The sequence below is a fragment of the Amphibalanus amphitrite genome, unplaced genomic scaffold (assembly GCF_019059575.1).
Source record: "Amphibalanus amphitrite isolate SeventyFive unplaced genomic scaffold, NRLGWU_Aamphi_draft 001162F_arrow, whole genome shotgun sequence".
Classification (NCBI taxonomy): Eukaryota; Metazoa; Arthropoda; class Thecostraca; order Balanomorpha; family Balanidae; genus Amphibalanus; species Amphibalanus amphitrite.
Window position 1 is genome coordinate 179,420 of NW_024882656.1, and position 16,926 is coordinate 196,345.

At 48.5% G+C, this 16,926-nt stretch overlaps 1 protein-coding gene across 1 annotated transcript; it reads left to right on the top strand.

The window, feature by feature from the left end:
- LOC122370712 (uncharacterized protein K02A2.6-like) lies at positions 1-2,049 on the top strand. Its single transcript, XM_043346556.1, has 3 exons — positions 1-13; positions 231-1,340; positions 1,525-2,049. Exons 1-3 carry the CDS (start codon positions 1-3, stop codon positions 1,593-1,595), a joined length of 1,194 nt encoding a protein of 397 aa, XP_043202491.1. The 3' UTR covers positions 1,596-2,049.
- Positions 2,050-16,926: the final 14,877 nt, after the last annotated feature.

Consider the following 16,926-nt stretch of genomic DNA (forward strand, 5'->3'; position numbering starts at 1 on the left):
ATGGGGGTGCCGAGTTACCTGTTGCTGGCGTGCTGAAGTGTGATGTTGAGTCACGTGGTCTGTCTGTACCCGCCTCGCCGCCTCGCTGTACGTTGTGGAGGGATCGGTAGCACTGCTGGGTCGTGACTTGCAGAAGCTGCTCCAGGTATCAATAGTACATGGCAGTACGGTTTGTGCTGTAGCTGATCAGTCAGATGAACATGAAGGATGTTCGTTTCCCCGCATCACAGAGGTTCACAGAATTCGGCTGGTGGAGGTAGCAGCACCAGTTCAGCAGAAGCAAGAAGCTGACGTACACCTGAGTGAGCCGGAAGGCCAGGACGCCACGGGCGGCTGCGAGAACACTGCTGACGCACTGTCGCGTCTGCCAGCACCTGTGACGGAGGCAGCTGATGACGAGAGCATCACCGTAGCAGCAGTTGAAGCTCATCTGCAGGCGGTGACGAGGGAGGAGCTGGTGTCGGCATCTCGGTCGGACCCTCAGCTGCAGCAGCTGGCAGAGCAGATCCCACGGCCGTGGCCGACGCGGTACGGAGACTGTCCGGCAGCTCTCAGGCCGTTCTACCGCTTCAGGGGGGAGCTTGGAGCCGTAGACGATGTCCTGGTCAGGGGAGAGCGTCTACTGGTGCCGACCAGCCTCCGACAGCGTCTGTTAGCAGCAGCACACGAGGGACATCAAGGAATAGTCCGGACGAAGCAGCGGATCAGGCAGCACTTCTGGTGGCCTGGACTGGATGCAGCGGTGGAAGAGATGGTCAGAGCGTGCGAGGTTTGTGCATCTTCCGACAAGACGGCTACTCCGAGGAACGCTCCGCTGCACCCTGTACCGCTGCCTGAAGGACCGTGGGAGAAGGTCGGGATCGACTTCATCGGGCCGATGGAGGGCGGAGGACAGCGGCAGCGGTTCACCATCGTTCTGGTCGACTACTTCTCCAAGTGGCCAGAGGTCGGCTTCTGTTCGAGCCCGTCGACGGAGGTGGCGATCGAGTTCCTGGAGGTGGTTGCTTCCAGGGAGGGGTACCCGTTACAGGTGGTCTCTGATAACGGTACGGCTTTTGTGTCCGCAGAGTTCACGGCTTACCTGCGGAGGGTCGGCGTTCAGCATGTACGGGTAACGCCGTACCACCCCAGAGGCGCTGGAGCGGTGGAGCGCATGAACAGAGTGGTGAAGTCCGCGCTGCAGACGGCGTCCAAGGAGAAGCAGGACTGGTCACAGGCGGTGCGCCAGTTCCTGAGGACGTACCGTTCGACGCCTCATGCAACCACCGGCCTGAGTCCGTCGGAGATGCTGCATGGTCGTCAACTCCGGACGATGCTGCATGCACCCACGCACCCTCCGGGTAAGGTAGCGGCCGACAGTGCCCGTACCAGGGACCGTGTCGCTAAACGGCAGAGGCGGCAGAAAGCGTACTGGGACAGGAGGAACCGATCTGTCAAACCGTCATTCAGTGTCGGTGACTGGGTGAGGTACCGTGTCATGCCTGTGCCCAGGAAAGGTAGAGACCGTTTTTCTGCTCCTCACAGGATCGCTGAGCTGGTTGGACCATCGGCGTACCGGCTGGACAGTGGAGCACTGGTCCACGACGAGAGGCTGACTCGCTGGACTGGATCGCCTCCGACCGGGCTGGGAGACGATGAGCAGCCGCAGCTCTCGGATCTTCCCGTCGTCCGCTCCCCGCCGGAGCCGGTCGACGAGCCTCCGGCTGAGGCCACGGCGGCGGCACCGACTCCAGAGCAGCGGCCGGATCGTCAGCCCGACGTGCCTGGGCACCGCACGCGATCTGGGAGACGTGTTCGTGCACCTGTGCGTTGGTGTCCGTAGGTGTGCCTTTGTGTAGGGGGGAAAGATGTAGTGTCTGGGCCGCCCGCCCGGCGGGGCGCTCGCGGCGGCACAGCATGCCACAGGGGCAGACTGGCCAGCTGGGCGGCTGGGCGGCTGGGCGGCGGCCGGGCGGGAGTCGCCGGCCGGGGGCTGAGAGGCGCGGAGCGCGCTCTTCTGTATCTCTTTTGTTATGTCTCTTTGAGTTAATACCATCGTCTATGTGAAGACTGACTGTGAGTGGCGGACGAGGACGGCAGGACGACACTACACGAACCTAACCTGAAATCCTTTAAGAGAGCGATATTTTCCCTTTTCGGCACAGAGCCTGCATCCAAATTTAACAGCGCTGGCTGTAAAGTTGGCAACACTTTGCACACACGCTTACGACTCAATGCATCAACTCTAAACGATAATCTTTTCCAAATTCAAAAAGCCTCTTCTCCTTACTGTGATTGCGGGAGCCCAAAAGAGACCGTAGCACATTTCGTACTAAATTGCCCCCATTTCAACATGCTGCGGTCTGAACTCTTTCGTCAAATCTCTTACATAACCTCAAAGTTCCAGCAAGCAAACAACTCAAAGAAGCTTGACATTCTTCTCAGTGGTACCGATCTAAGTTTGAAAGACGGCATCCAAATAGCTTCTCTTTTTCAAAATTTCCTTATCAATACAAAACGATTCCACCTAACTGCGCCCTGCGGCGGACGACGGACCGGGCGGTGCGTGGCGCCCCCTGGGGGCGGCAGGCTATGAGTGACCCGGTGGGCGGGTGACGGGTGTGGTGCGCCGCGGCGGCGGTTTTGACATTGTAAAGTGTCATTTTATTTCGTTGTTTATGTTGCATTCATGTTAAGTATTGGCTATCGTTTCTGCAGAGAGGTGCTTTAACCCGCGCCGTGCTGGGGGGGGGGGGGCGTTTTCACGCCCCCCCTCAGGTTTTTCGCGAATATCTCAAAAACGGCGGCGCGCAGCGCCGCCGTTTTTGGTACACGTGTTCCTACATCATTTTCGCACATGTTGTGAAAATTTCAGACCTAGGCCGTTCAAGGTCAGGTCACCAGGTCACGTCAAGTGACCTTACCTCAGAAAAAGTTCAAAGGCTCGCTATAGCTACACCGACTGAACGATCACTTTGAAACTTTCAGCGATTGATATGAGTAACAGTATGTATAAAATGTATATCTCGGATTTTTGATATCTGTGACCTAAGGTCAGGTCAATTTTGCGACCTCTCCATTATAAGTCAATGGGAGAAAATTGAAATGCGCCTCTTTTGGACGAATATCGTTCAAAACGCTCTCAAACATCGGTTCATAGGTAAACATGACACACTGAATAGGACAAATGCACCTGTGACCCCTCTGTGTGCCTCTGAGGTCATCTCAGGTCATGAACGGTCGCCAGCAGTTTTTTGGCTATAACTTTTGATAGAGACGTGCTAGAGCGGTGAAAACACGTCAGATGTGTTCAGCTCGACGATACGGATCGACTGATATGCAACATGACCCTTTTCGGTCAGGTCATGACCTTGACCTGAGGTCAAATTTTCAAAATGACCTTTCAAGGTCAACAAATAGTTCATTCGACGCGTCTCGACGAGAGGAACACGATGCTGGCAAAACTAATGTCATGGCGCTTATGAGTCAAAAGTTATTGACGAAAAAACGTTTTTCGTAAAAACGGCTATTTTTGGAGTTTTTGCCCTCTGGAGGCTAAACCGTTGACCTGAGGTCAAATCTGAGAACATTAATCAGAAAGGTCTGTAAAAGGGCTATCGAATGCGCTTTTCCGCGGCGCTGTAGCTCTATCGGTTCCCGAGATAGCCGTTGGCAGTTTCCAAAATGTTGAAATAGTCAACATTTTACCTTTGGTGACCTCTGGTGACCTGACCTTTGACCTGACCCAAAAAATGACCGAAGTGTTTTCGTCCTTATTTTTGACACTCTTTCGATTGCCGCTTACCGCGTGTCGCTACGTGGCCCAGGAGCCGAGTTAGACGGGGGGGGCGTGAAAACGCCCCCCCCAGCACTTGGCGGAAAGTTCAGGCCACCAGCACGGCGCGGGTTAATTTAAGAATTTTATTCTTTTGCACCAATCTGATTATGCGTTTGTATCCTGTGTTCTGCTTCTATTCTTGAAAATAAATGTATTGTATTGTATTGTATTGTATAATGCTCAAACGATTCAATGTAGTCACGCTTACGAGATGAGTAGACAATGCTCCTATCATCAGACGCTACTGCAGTGTCAGTGCGTCTGCTTTTTGAAAGGCCTGCGCTCTCTCCCGTCTTTCTGGGCCATGTGCAACAACATATAGCGCCGGTCATTCAGCGTTGCATCCACTCGTCGACGCACGGGGAAGGGTCTTTCACAAGGAGTTGAAACTCAGAAAGTAGCAACTGGCAATTGGCATGTCTCAGATATTCCATTCCGGTCACCTGAGGTTATGTCGTTCATGTGGTCATGACCTATTGTTTTGGGTCAATGCCATGTGATAAATATGAAAACCGAGTCAGAATGATCATCGTCAGTCACACCCCGGCAAGACCGCGCCCAAACATCGGCAACATTCAATAGCGCAAGGGGCGGCAACAAAACCAAGATATCAAGTTTGATCGTCGCTACTGAAACCGCAAGGTCGTTGACAACGTCGGATACACCTGCCTGCGAAGGAAACCCTGTTTTGTCAGGGCTGCATGCGTGACAAAGTAACTCCATTTGGTTTTGACGCTGTCATGGTCAACTATGTAGGAATTTCGGGCTTCATATCGGCGAGCTCATCATGGTGTGCGTCTTCTGCGAGCCCAGAGTCAAAGTATCGAGGTCATGTCGTTGAATCACAAAACCATAAAATATGCAAGAACCGCTCTAACCCAAGGGATTCAGTTAACCCTCGCATGTGTGCGGCGTTTTCCAGCTTCTAATGTGTAGGGGGGGGGGTCGGTTGGACCCCCCCCCTTGCCGTTTGGCCCCTGATCGAGCTAGAGCTTCGCGGAAAAAACGAGCGTGTTGCCCGTGACGAGAGGAAGCCGATGATACCCAATTTTAAGGTCCTAGGTCATTGGTTGACCTTCCAGGTCAGGTCAATGACCCAAGGTCGGGAAAATCGGGACCTGTTACAAAGTCGTAAAGTGTGGCTGCTAAGGGGTTTTTCGGGGTGCTGATCACGAATATCGTGTTAGTTTTGATCACAGATGATGTCTTTAAGCATTTAGACCAGGTCGGGTCAGGTCAGGTCAGGTCAACCAGTAGGCGTCGTGACGGGTATTAGTATTACGTGTCAACCGCCTCTGACAGCTTCGTAACATGTTACGAAGTCCCCAAAACTACTTCGTAAATGTTCAAATGGTTGCTAAATTCGAATTCAGCTCCAAAAACTAGCCTAGAAACATGTAAAACTCGAAAAAGTGAACCGAGGTCACCAAAGGTCAATGACCTGACCTGACCTTCAGGTGACCTTGACACCCACCCTAATGCATGGGAGCAACATCAAATCACATGTTTGAATGTTTGAAACCACGAAAAGCTTGCAAATGCGCGGCTAATGCGAGCCGACATACGCGGAATCGCGATTCCGGCCAAACATGGTCTCGGAAAAGAGGTCACAGGTCAAAGGTCATTTGGGTCAGGGTCATGAAATTTTCAGGGTAGGTGTAAAATTGATCAATGCGAGGGTACTGAAAGTTTCGTCGCGATCGGCCGCTTTTTACGCGAGTTATTCGCGAAAAACCATGGGGGGGGGGGTCCATCCGACCCCCCCCCCCTACACATGCGAGGGTTAATCATTGGAACTTAACGAAGCGATTTGTCCCAGTCTTCCCTCCCAGCAAAAGTCCTACTTCCTAAATATGGTAATGTGTATCATTTGGCTAAGCTGAAACTATCTATAGTTATTATTTTCGTGCTTAATTTGGGCTTATTGAGGAAAACTCGCGATGATGTCAAATACTCTTAGTGATGTCAAAGGACGTCATATATGTAAGGCCCAAGTTGAATACAGACCAGGCATCAGTCCACGAAAACGGGACACAAACATAAATTTCAATTCCTGAAACAAATTTGGATAATATTTGGCGCTAACTGAGCAGTTTCTGTATCACTACCTATGGGGCATAACGGAGGGGTCACGTGACTGACCTGACCTCAGGCGACCCTTACGAAAAAGAAAATCAGAGGAAAAAGCTGCAAAAATTGAAAGCTTGTGTTTTCCTAAGTTTCGTCTCCCTGCGAAAGATTCCCCGACTCTGAGAGCGCTGCGAATCTGTGCAGCATTTTTAGACCATCGAGAGGTTCGCGTATGACGTCATAGGTCACTGACCTGACCTGACATCAAAATACAGCAAATGCCAAATGTGCAGGCTTAACCCTATTAGTGGCAGGGGGGGGGGGTTGTTTTTATCCACCCCTGAGGTTTTTCGGGAATATCTCCGAAACCGCTGAAGCTACGATGCTGAATTTTTCTGACTTTTCCTAAAACTAAATTGGGCACATTCCCTGAAAATTGCAAGTTCATAACTTTACCAGGGGCGGCTCCAGAGCACTGGGATTGGGGGGTCCTATTCGTGAAGCGAGTCATTTGGGCGAAGATCACGATGCTGCACCAGTTTTACGAACAGTGAATGAAAGGTATCATGTGATAACATATACAAAGTTATTGTGCATCCTCTTTTGACACGTTTTTGCTATAATAGGCGGATCCAGGCGTCCAAAAAGGGGGGTTATTTTTTACCTCCCAACATAGGTGCCCTGACACCGCCTATGCATGACCAATAAATTTTAGTCGTTCTCTCATAAGAAAATTGTAACATAACAAGACCATTGCCACCCTTTTTAGAAACAGTACCGACACAAACCTTATTTACTATACTTTTTGTGTACCCCCAATCTCAATGATCTGTATCCGCCTATGATTTTTGAAAATGCATATTTTTAGGATTCATGTGAATTCTTGGTTCATTCTCTATCGATCGGCAAAAGTTGCGTTAAGATTGGTTCAGAAACCTGGCCGTGATAAACAGTCTAAAATGTATCTGCAATTTGCCCGTTTTTACCCCCTCTACCCCCCTATTGACATCTTTTAATTTTTTTTTAGAAATGTAGATCTCGTTGAGCCAAATCGAATGCCGTTTGAATTTTGAAAATCGGCCGGTTAGATCTCGAGATATCAAGGGGGGTCGTAAACAGCCCCCCCCCCCCTGCCACTAATATGGGGTAGCCACTAGCCAGGAGCCTGCCACTAATAGGGTAAAGTATCAAAGGACAGCTAAGCCAAATTAAAGTTCCCTAACCGGACGTGTTTCGACCCATCGCGACAAAAACAGCAGTGGTCACACCAACCCCCTCTGTCGGGAAAGGTTAAGTGATGAAGCATGTTCATAGCTGATGCGGACCCCCTAGATGGCATCCGATATAATTTTAATTTTGCACAGCGTCATTGTGCTACTAGTGGAACAAATTGAATCAACAGACAGATTGATTCGAAGACATCGGGGCGTTTGATGCACCCTAATATACATATACTGTGTTTTTGAAAAAAAAATCGGGATTTTTTGGCTATCATATTTAAAAAAAAAAATCGATTTTTAGGGGTCAAAATAAAAAGAAATCGAAGTGTCGAGATCGCAGTTTTATAACCCTGGTACTTCTTCACTTTTTATGTCTTGAACGTTTTTCTGTACGTTCAAATCTGTAGGTGACAGCTTTTCCCGCGAAACCTTTTTCGGGTCGAAAACGGCAGAACATGACAGCACTCTGACGTTATTCACGGCCAACCTATCGTAGCCTTTGGAAAAGGTTTAGTCACAATGTGTAAAATTGATGCCTGGAAGTGTACAGGAAGTTTGGTGACACGATTGGCGCAGCGGTTCTGGAGATATATCGAAAAGGCTGGAGGGAAGGAGGGGGGGGGGGTGAATTATAGCTTCCCCCCATCAGGACACGGTTTCGGGTTTAACCCGCGCCCAGCTGGGGGGGGGGCAGAATCTGCCCCCCCTTCTCCCGTTTTTCGCCAATAACTTCTAAGCGCGTTACGCTGCAGCGACGTCAAACTTTCGGTACCTTATCATACATCAATTTGACACGTTCCCTGAAAGTTTGAGCGAAATCCGTCGGATTTTTTTTTTGAGAAATTGACGTTTTAGTGACGTCATGTTCGCCATTTTCGCCTCAAAAACGGCAAAATTTCAAACGCCGCTAACATCTTCATTTTTAAAGGAATCAAGACGTAACAAAAAAAGGTTATACGTGATTCTATTTTGTCTATCAAATGGCTATCTCGGTTTTTTGAAAATGTTGGATTTTGGTCCAATTTTTTTCTTCTAAAAAACTGACTTTTTTGGGAATATAGTTATAAAATCCAAAATTTTGAGTGTATCAAATAACCGGAATATATGTCAGAGGAGTGGTCTATGTGCGCCTACATATCAATTTTTAGAAGAATCGGTTCAAAAATGTGGGAGTTATTGAAAATTTTATGACGTCACGACAAATTTTTTTTTTGAAAAATGATTTTTTTGGAAGGTCTAGACCTCTTACGGTAACAAAAATAGCACCATTCGATTTGCCGTGAAAAACTGCATCAGATAGACACCTTTTTAGGCCTTAACAACCTACTTCAAAATTTGACCTCACTTGACCTGACCTTGACCTGACCTCGACCTGAAATTCATCCAGCGGTGGTCCATATCACTTATTGAGTGTGCCTATTGCATTCTATGAGCAAAATGACCCATAAAACATGTGTCGCACATACCCTTTTCTATATTTTGTTTTTGGTGACCTGACCTGACCTGACCTGACCTTGACCTTGACCTCTGAATGACATTGTATGCAACTAATATTGTCTTGGTAGTCTAAGAACACGTTTTGGGCAATCAGTCTCAGTCCATTCTTCGGCAACTACGGTGCAAGGCCGATACTGTAGAAACTTGCATTTTGTACCCTTGACCTGACCTTGACCTGACCTCTGACCTACTTAACCCTCGCCGGACCTATTGGTTTTCTACATACGCGCCGGCCGAGGGGGGGGGGGGGAGGGCGGGTACGACCCCCCCTCGCCGTTTCGCCCTTGGTAGAGCTAGCGCGTCGCGGAAAAAACGAGCGTGTGCGCCGTTACAAGACGCAGAGATTGGTACCCGATTTTAAGGTCCTAGGTCAACCGGTGACCTCTGAGGTCAGGTCAAGTGCCCCAAGGCACGGTTCAGTTTTTGGTGAATAACTTGGCAAAAAACGGCCGCAGAGCCGCGATTTTGGCAGCATCGTGTTCGCCTCGCTCAGGCGCGTCGAATGATATACCTACTTTTTGTTCGGGTCAGGTCAACTTAGGGTGTTGACCTCAGGTCAAGGTCAGGTCAGCACCCCCAGGTCACGAAGTTGGTCGAAAGAGGTCATGTCGCATATCATTCGATTCGGCAGGTCTTCCTGAGTCCATTGGTGACTTTCTCGACTCGCTAGCTCAATTTGGTCGGGAGTTATTGACGAAAAACTAATATGACCTTGATGACGTCATAAATGACGTCACGGAAGGTCAACATTGCAAAAGTGACGCATCTAACCTTGCACGGAGTGCATCAAATCACGATTCTGTGTGCTTGAGATAGTTGGAGATCGTGCCCGGCGCCAGAATAGCAGTTTTCATTTTTCCCCATTAACTTATAATGGTGAGGTCACGAAAATGACCTGACCTCATATGACCTTTAGGAAAAATCCGAGATATACAAGTTGTGAGACTCATAATGGATACTAGATCCTGCAAGTTTCATTTCCCTGTGACATCTCCTCTGGCAGTGAGGGCGTTGCGAATTTGCGACATCTGAAGACCGTGCAGAGGTTCACTTATGACGTCATAGGTCAGTGACCTGACGTGACCCAAAAATGCGGTTGGTGTCAAAAGATGCGGCTTGGATCAAAGGTCAGGTATGCCAAGTTTCAGCTCTCTATCGCCAGCCTGTTCGGAGCCATCGCGAAAAAAAAAACCTATGGGGGGGCGGCACCCGCCCCCCCCTCGGCCGGCGAGGGTTAAGCAAAAAAATTGGTCTCTTTAGATCGGCCTTGTTGAGAGCTTTCGATTGCCGTTTTCCCCGTCTTTCTACGACCATCGGTTCGGAAGTTAGACAGGGGGGCAGAATCTGCCCCCCCCCCAGCAGGGTGTGTATGGCTGAATAGCCCAGCGGGGCGCGGGTTAACCCACGCCCCGTTTGGCCATTAGGTTATACGTTGCGATATATTTACTAAGATACTCCCCGTATATGATTTAGTGCGCATCTAAAAAAGAAGAGTGAAGTGAAACCGAGGGGAATGGCCTCAGAGCCAAACGGAACACCTTACCTTCGTGTTCCCGCACAGATGTCGCTACTTGGGAGCTGTAGGTGGCAGTAGCGTTATGTGCCACTGCCGATGCCTGATAGCTTGAGGCCACAGTGGTCGTCTATTGTGCAGAGACGCCATGGACTGGTGATAAATTTTGGCCCCTCTACACCCAGAGGCGGTGTAACTTTCGTTTTGAGCCGATGGTACACTAAGTAAAGGGGATGCCGCCAATGTGGGTGGGGGCGCGTTCATAAAACTTAATTTTTAAGCCATGCAGCACAGGTGATCAAATAATCACATCCAGGGCCTCATCTAACATGTTAACTGGGGGGGGGGGGGGGCAGTGATGGCGCTGGTCCACCAGTGGAGCTGAAATCGCGTCACTGTGTGTGTGTGTGGGGGGGGGCACGCAGTTAACCCGCGCCGGGCCGGGGTGTTTGAACATCCCCCTGCGGTTTTTTTCGCACATATCTCAAAAACGGCGGCGCGGAGCGATCTGTTTGTGCATCGTTTCCGCACATGTTGTGAAAATTTAACCCGCGACCGCCTGGGGGAGGGGTTGGATCCGACCCCCCCTCCGTTTTTCTTGAATAACTTATGAACCGCTTACGCTATCGACTTGAAACTTGGCATACCTTCTCCCCCATCAATTTGACGTCTCCTGTGCAATTTTTAAGAAAAAAATTTCCAATTTTTCTTTTAGATATATTGATTTTAGTGACGTAACTACATGGCGTTTTCAGTCAAAAAGTGGTAAATGTTTAAAAAATCGCCAAAAATCAGGGTTTTAAGCAAATTGCAAATTAAGGACATGAATAGACGCAGCTCAACGAGTTCTTTAAAATGGCTATCTCGGATTTTCCATAAAATGCGTTTTTCACCCCTGAAAATTAAAAAACTTTTTTTTTTTCGAAAACAGCTAATAAAATCCAAAATATTGAGAATTTCCAAAAAACCGGAATATATGTCATAGAGCTATATTAGAACATTAGATGTCCAAAATTTCAACTATCTATCTTGATTTTTGACCCCCAAATTGTAAAAATAGCTCCAACATGCATAGGGCATGGTGACGTCATAAGCATTTTCGTGAATTAGAGGCACTTCTGAACATCGCATGTGAAAACAAATTGCAACACTAGATTCCTGGGACAAAGCTCGTCTAGAAAAGTGCATTTTTATGTCAAAAATAAAAAAGTGAAAAATTAACCTTTTTTCTTAGCCCTCGTTTAGTTATGTATGGAATAAACGATTTTTTTATGCTTTCAATGCACACTTATCACCAGCACAGTGACTTGGGGTCACATATTACCATTACCATCGGATTCGGCGTGAAAAATAAGCCATAAAACATGTGTCGCACGCCCATGTAGCAGAAAGTGAAAACCGTGACCTTTCGTGACCTGACCTGACCTTGACCCGTACTTAGTATGACCCCTATACGCACATGGTACCTTCACTAGGTCTTTGAGGTCATTTTTGGTGAGTTTCGAGCAGCAGCTGTCGATTCCGCTGTCCGTAAGCCTAATCATGCAAAACCCCAGAATTTGACCTTTGACCTGACCTTGACCCGAAAGTTGACCTCAATCTTAAAATCTTAAGAGTGCTTTGAGAAGGTCTCGTAAAGACCTTTCGAACGCCGCTTCGCGGGGCTCGATGCGACCACTGGTTCTATAGATAACAGAGGAGGGAGTCGGATCCGACCCCCCCCCCCCCAGGCTGTCGTGGGTACGGAAATAGCCCAGGCGGTGCCGGGTTAACACTCGCCCGCACATGGGGGGGGGGGTTGCCACCCCCCCCCCCAGGTAGTCTTTCTGCTCTGCACTCAACATTTTTAGAGCTAGAAGGCTGATTTTTCGTATAGCTGCTCCTCTATCCTTTCTTGATGTCCACTGAAAATTTCAAGTTTCTGTGTTTTTTGGTTTTGGAGATATGACCTTGTTTTTCAGGTAATGTCATGACCCAAATGGCCAATTCTCAACATCTTGCGCTGGCTATGGGCCTTGTGAGCTTTTGACACCTTGATTTCGGCCTTTTTTGCCAGTCTTACCTCCCAACTATCATGGAACATGTTGTTCGACGATGTACAGATGTCAAGGTCAAGGTCAAGGTCAACCTAGGTCATCTAAGATAATTGCGTTTTAGCAGTGGCGGCGGATTCGATTTTGGCGTGGGGGGGGCAAGATCCCAGTCGAGCTGATGTCATATGCGGATCCAGAAAGGCGTTTTCGACGCTGTAGGGGACATACCCCCCCAAAAAAGAGTGTCCAAAATCCAAAAACTCATCGGATTTCGATTCCTTACGGATCTACTGCTGAACAGTATAAAGCAAAAAAAAAATCCTGATAAAAAAGTGTTTTATAAGGAAACAAGGTACGTTTGTCTATTTCGGACGATGCAGGGGCCAGGGGAGGGAGAATAAATATTTGCTTTAAATGCCCGCTCCCTGGATCCGCCAGTGGACGATGTAACGCTTTTCGTATTGCTGTATTAGAAAAAAAATCGCTAATAGGAAAAGTTGTGCCATAACCCGATCGCATATTAGATGTTGAAGAACGATTCCAAACCTTTTGAAGTAGGCGAGCGCTATTCTTCAATGATGTAACTCGTTACCATTTCCTCTGTTCATTTTACGTTCGATTTCCGTTTAACCTTCCTTTAAAAAGTATTTCTGAGACAGATATCAACTGAAACTAGCTCACAGCGGGAGGAGACCGCTCAAACATTCAGAGACAGTCGGTCGCATCTAAACCTATTGGGACAGCGATCCGCCAGAAACACTCCTCAAGGCAGTGGTTCGCCAACTAAGCTCACCCAGACGGGCTGTCTCGATGGGTTTATACAGTTAGTCTACAGCAAGGCTTAACTAAGGCCCAAACGCTCGTCAAGCTGGGAACGAAGGGCTGAGGTGAGGGAGCGCGGCGGTGGGCTGGGGTGAAGGAACGGTGGACTGGAACGAGAATCCAGAAGCTCTTTTTTGTTTTTGTTTTGTTTTGTTGGGTTAGGCCCTTTCGGTCTGACGAGACCATTTCAGGGCCGGAAGGATGATAGGAATTAGGGGGAGACATTGGTCTGGGCAGACACCCTAGAGAGTCGCCGGGGCTGAGCCCGTCCGAAAGGACAGACCGATCAGCCCCCCCCCCCCCCCCCAAGTACTCTCTGCACCCGGCTACGGGGTGCGCTCCGTCGGGAGCAGCGGTGCCGCTCCAAGGGAGCAGCCCGCATGAGGTAAAGGTGCCTGTCCAGCCCGGAGTGGGGGTTGCGGCGTGGAGGAGAAGGATTTATGTGTCCTGAGGATGGAAGCGATGGAACGGAGCTGCCAGAAACTCTTGGTAGGGCGTTTCTTTATTAGGGCTTTAGGGTGTTTTGCCACAATTTGCCACAATTACCAAATTTTGCCACATCTACCGGTTCAGGCACTCGAGAATCAGCGGCCAGTGATATCTGCAAAGACGAAGCATTTCCAACCCAGCTTCAGCCTGGTGTCAGGGTGCCTCAGGTGGCTTTAATTACAGTTGCACATACCAAACGACCTCAGTGCAGCCAGTCCATGTGGCCGAAACCATTCGGAACAGACTTCAACAAAAAGTGAGACAAGGTTAGTGCTACCGTTAAGTGCCATTATAGACTTGGTCCCCGTTGGCTTGACCCACTGGAAGGTGGTAGTTATCGGACGCTGTGGGGCATACTCATTTTTCCAAAATGCCTCAGATTTTGCTTTCTTGTTCATAGGCGGCGGAACGGGGAGGGCACCGGGGCACCGTGCCCCCCTTTGATTTTGGCATTTTAACGTTGGCCCTATGGGCGTTGCATGGAAAGAATGGGACCAAAAGTCGGCATTGTCCCCCCCCCCCTTAACCCGCGCCGTGCTGGTGGCCTGAACTTTCCGCCGAGTGCTGGGGGGGGGGGGGCGTTTTCACGCCCCCCCGTCTAACTCGGCTCCTGGGCCACGTAGCGACACGCGGTAAGCGGCAATCGAAAGAGCGTCAAAAATAAGGACGAAAACACTTCGGTCATTTTTTGGGTCAGGTCAAAGGTCAGGTCACCAGAGGTCACCAAAGGTAAAATGTTGACTATTTCAACATTTTGGAAACTGCCAACGGCTATCTCGGGAACCGATAGAGCTACAGCGCCGCGGAAAAGCGCATTCGATAGCCCTTTTACAGACCTTTCTGAGTAATGTTCTCAGATTTGACCTCAGGTCAACGGTTTAGCCTCCAGAGGGCAAAAACTCCAAAAATAGCCGTTTTTACGAAAAACGTTTTTTCGTCAATAACTTTTGACTCATAAGCGCCATGACATTACTTTTGCCAGCATCGTGTTCCTCTCGTCGAGACGCGTCGAATGAACTATTCGTTGACCTTGAAAGGTCATTTTGAAAATTTGACCTCAGGTCAAGGTCATGACCTGACCGAAAAGGGTCATGTTGCATATCAGTCGATCCGTATCGTCGAGCTGAACACATCTGACGTGTTTTCACCGCTCTAGCACGTCTCTATCAAAAGTTATAGCCAAAAAACTGCTGGCGACCGTTCATGACCTGAGATGACCTCAGGGGCACACAGAGGGGTCACAGGTGCATTTTTCCTATTCAGTGTGTCATGTTTACCTATGAACCGATGTTTGAGAGCGTTTTGAACGATATTCGTCCAAAAGAGGCGCATTTCAATTTTCTCCCATTGACTTATAATGGAGAGGTCGCAAAATTGACCTGACCTTAGGTCACAGATATCAAAAATCCGAGATATACATTTTATACATACTGTTACTCATATCAATCGCTGAAAGTTTCAAAGTGATCGTTCAGTCGGTGTAGCTATAGCGAGCCTTTGAACTTTTTCTGAGGTAAGGTCACTTGACGTGACCTGGTGACCTGACCTTGAACGGCCTAGGTCTGAAATTTTCACAACATGTGCGGAAATGATGTAGGAACACGTGTACCAAAAACGGCGGCGCTGCGCGCCGCCGTTTTTGAGATATTCGCGAAAAACCTGAGGGGGGGGGGGCGTAAAAACGCCCCCCCCAGCACGGCGCGGGTTAAGTGAAGGTGTTCCGCCGCTACTGTTCGTGTTTGATGCTCTTTATTCTATAGTCAGCCTTTAGACAGAGGGGGGGGAGCACTGGCACTAATGATCAGTGCCCTAACCCTCAAAAGTTTCCAACATAAATTTTTACTTTTTTAATAGTGAAAACTGAAATAAAGTGGATACTGAACTGTGAACATCCAGTTTTTACACTGGCCCCACACAAGCCTCCGAATGCCCAAAGCAGATCTCTGATGACTGGCCTTTGGGTGTCATACCATACCGTGCATTGGTCAATGTCGTCAATGTGTACGACCTCGGCCTTTACCATTTTATACCATTTTATTTGGAAACTGTTGCGCTCGAAAAAAAAATCAGGGGAGTGGCTTATTATGAGCGCTCATCAGTCCTAACTACCCGCAAGCGAATGGCTAGCCCTTCCGTCTCCGCTCGCTTGCGATTTGGCATTTATGTAGGTACAAAATAGAGGCAAATGACCACTGAAGGTATGAGTTGCGTCTCTTGCACACATCTATAAATAGAATCTGAAAAGACAAAAAAAAAGATATAAAGCGGAAATGGTTAGCATTTACACATATTCAAAAGGCACCGTTGGACAAACTGTAGGGGCGCATAGCTATTAGCTGCAATATCAGATTATGGAAATTTTCCTCATGTTTAGGGCACAAATTATGGAGGGGCAAGAATATACGTTTGCCCCTCCTCCAAAAGTTTCTTAGGGAACGATGCCTCCTCTGCCACCCCGTATCCGTCGCCCCTGTAAACGGTCACTGAAGGCCTGGGTTGCCGCTGCGTCACGTTGACGCTTATAATGCCTCCAAAACTAGGTTGAAGAGAGGAAAACTTCAATTGAACGTAAACGCTTGCCATTTAAGAAAGGTAACGTATGATAAAGTATATGGGCATCTGGTTATATCTTCAGATGATCGAACGGAATAATCAGGTATATGGTTTCTTGTCTAAGCTTTGTCACAAATTATGGGGGGGCAAAAAGATACTTTTGCCCCCCCACGAGTTTGCCAGGGGGGCAGCTGCCCCCCTGCCCCCCCGAATCCGCCGCCCCTGCGTTTTAGGTAAGCGGAAATTACTTTTTGTGAAGTTTTTTTGACTGCATTTTTGGTAATAGCTTCTCAGATCATGATTTTATGTAATATGGACACAAAAACAATCGGTGCACACATCAGTATACACACAGACACACACAGACATACAAACACATATAATTGACCTTGACCTAGCTTGACCTGAAATGACCTCAGCAGCAAAAATCTGGTCGGGTAGTGTGACAAAGAGGTTCTAGCTGGCTTGGCACCAGAAAACAGTATCGTCATCGGTATATGGTAAGCAGCGCACTTGATATCCAACGGTGACCCAAAACAGCAACATTTTTTAGTTTGACCTGACCTGGAAGGTCAATGACTGACCTGAGAAGGTAAAACTGGGTATCATTGGATTCGTCTTTTCCCAAAGAATCTTTTTGGTCTTTACCGCTAAGCTCTATCTCCAACAGAAACGAAATGGCGCGGGGGGGGGGGGTGGCAACCACCCCCCCCCCATGTGCGTTCTAGGATGGGAAAATGGCATGTGCGGGCGAGGGTTAAGACCCAGGTCGCCTAGGGTCAGGTCACCAGGTTACGCAAAGTGACCTCACCTCAGAAAAAAATAAGAATGCTCGTCATAGCTACACCGACTGAACAATTGGCTTGAAACTTTCAGCGATTGATAAGAGCAACGATATCTATAAAATGTTTA

Excerpts from the sequence above, each read along its gene's own strand:
- LOC122370712 (XM_043346556.1), top strand. Across the intron at positions 1,341-1,524 it reads TGCACCCACGCACCCTCCGG|GATCGCTGAGCTGGTTGGAC; the intron begins GTAAGGTAGCGG and ends TGCTCCTCACAG.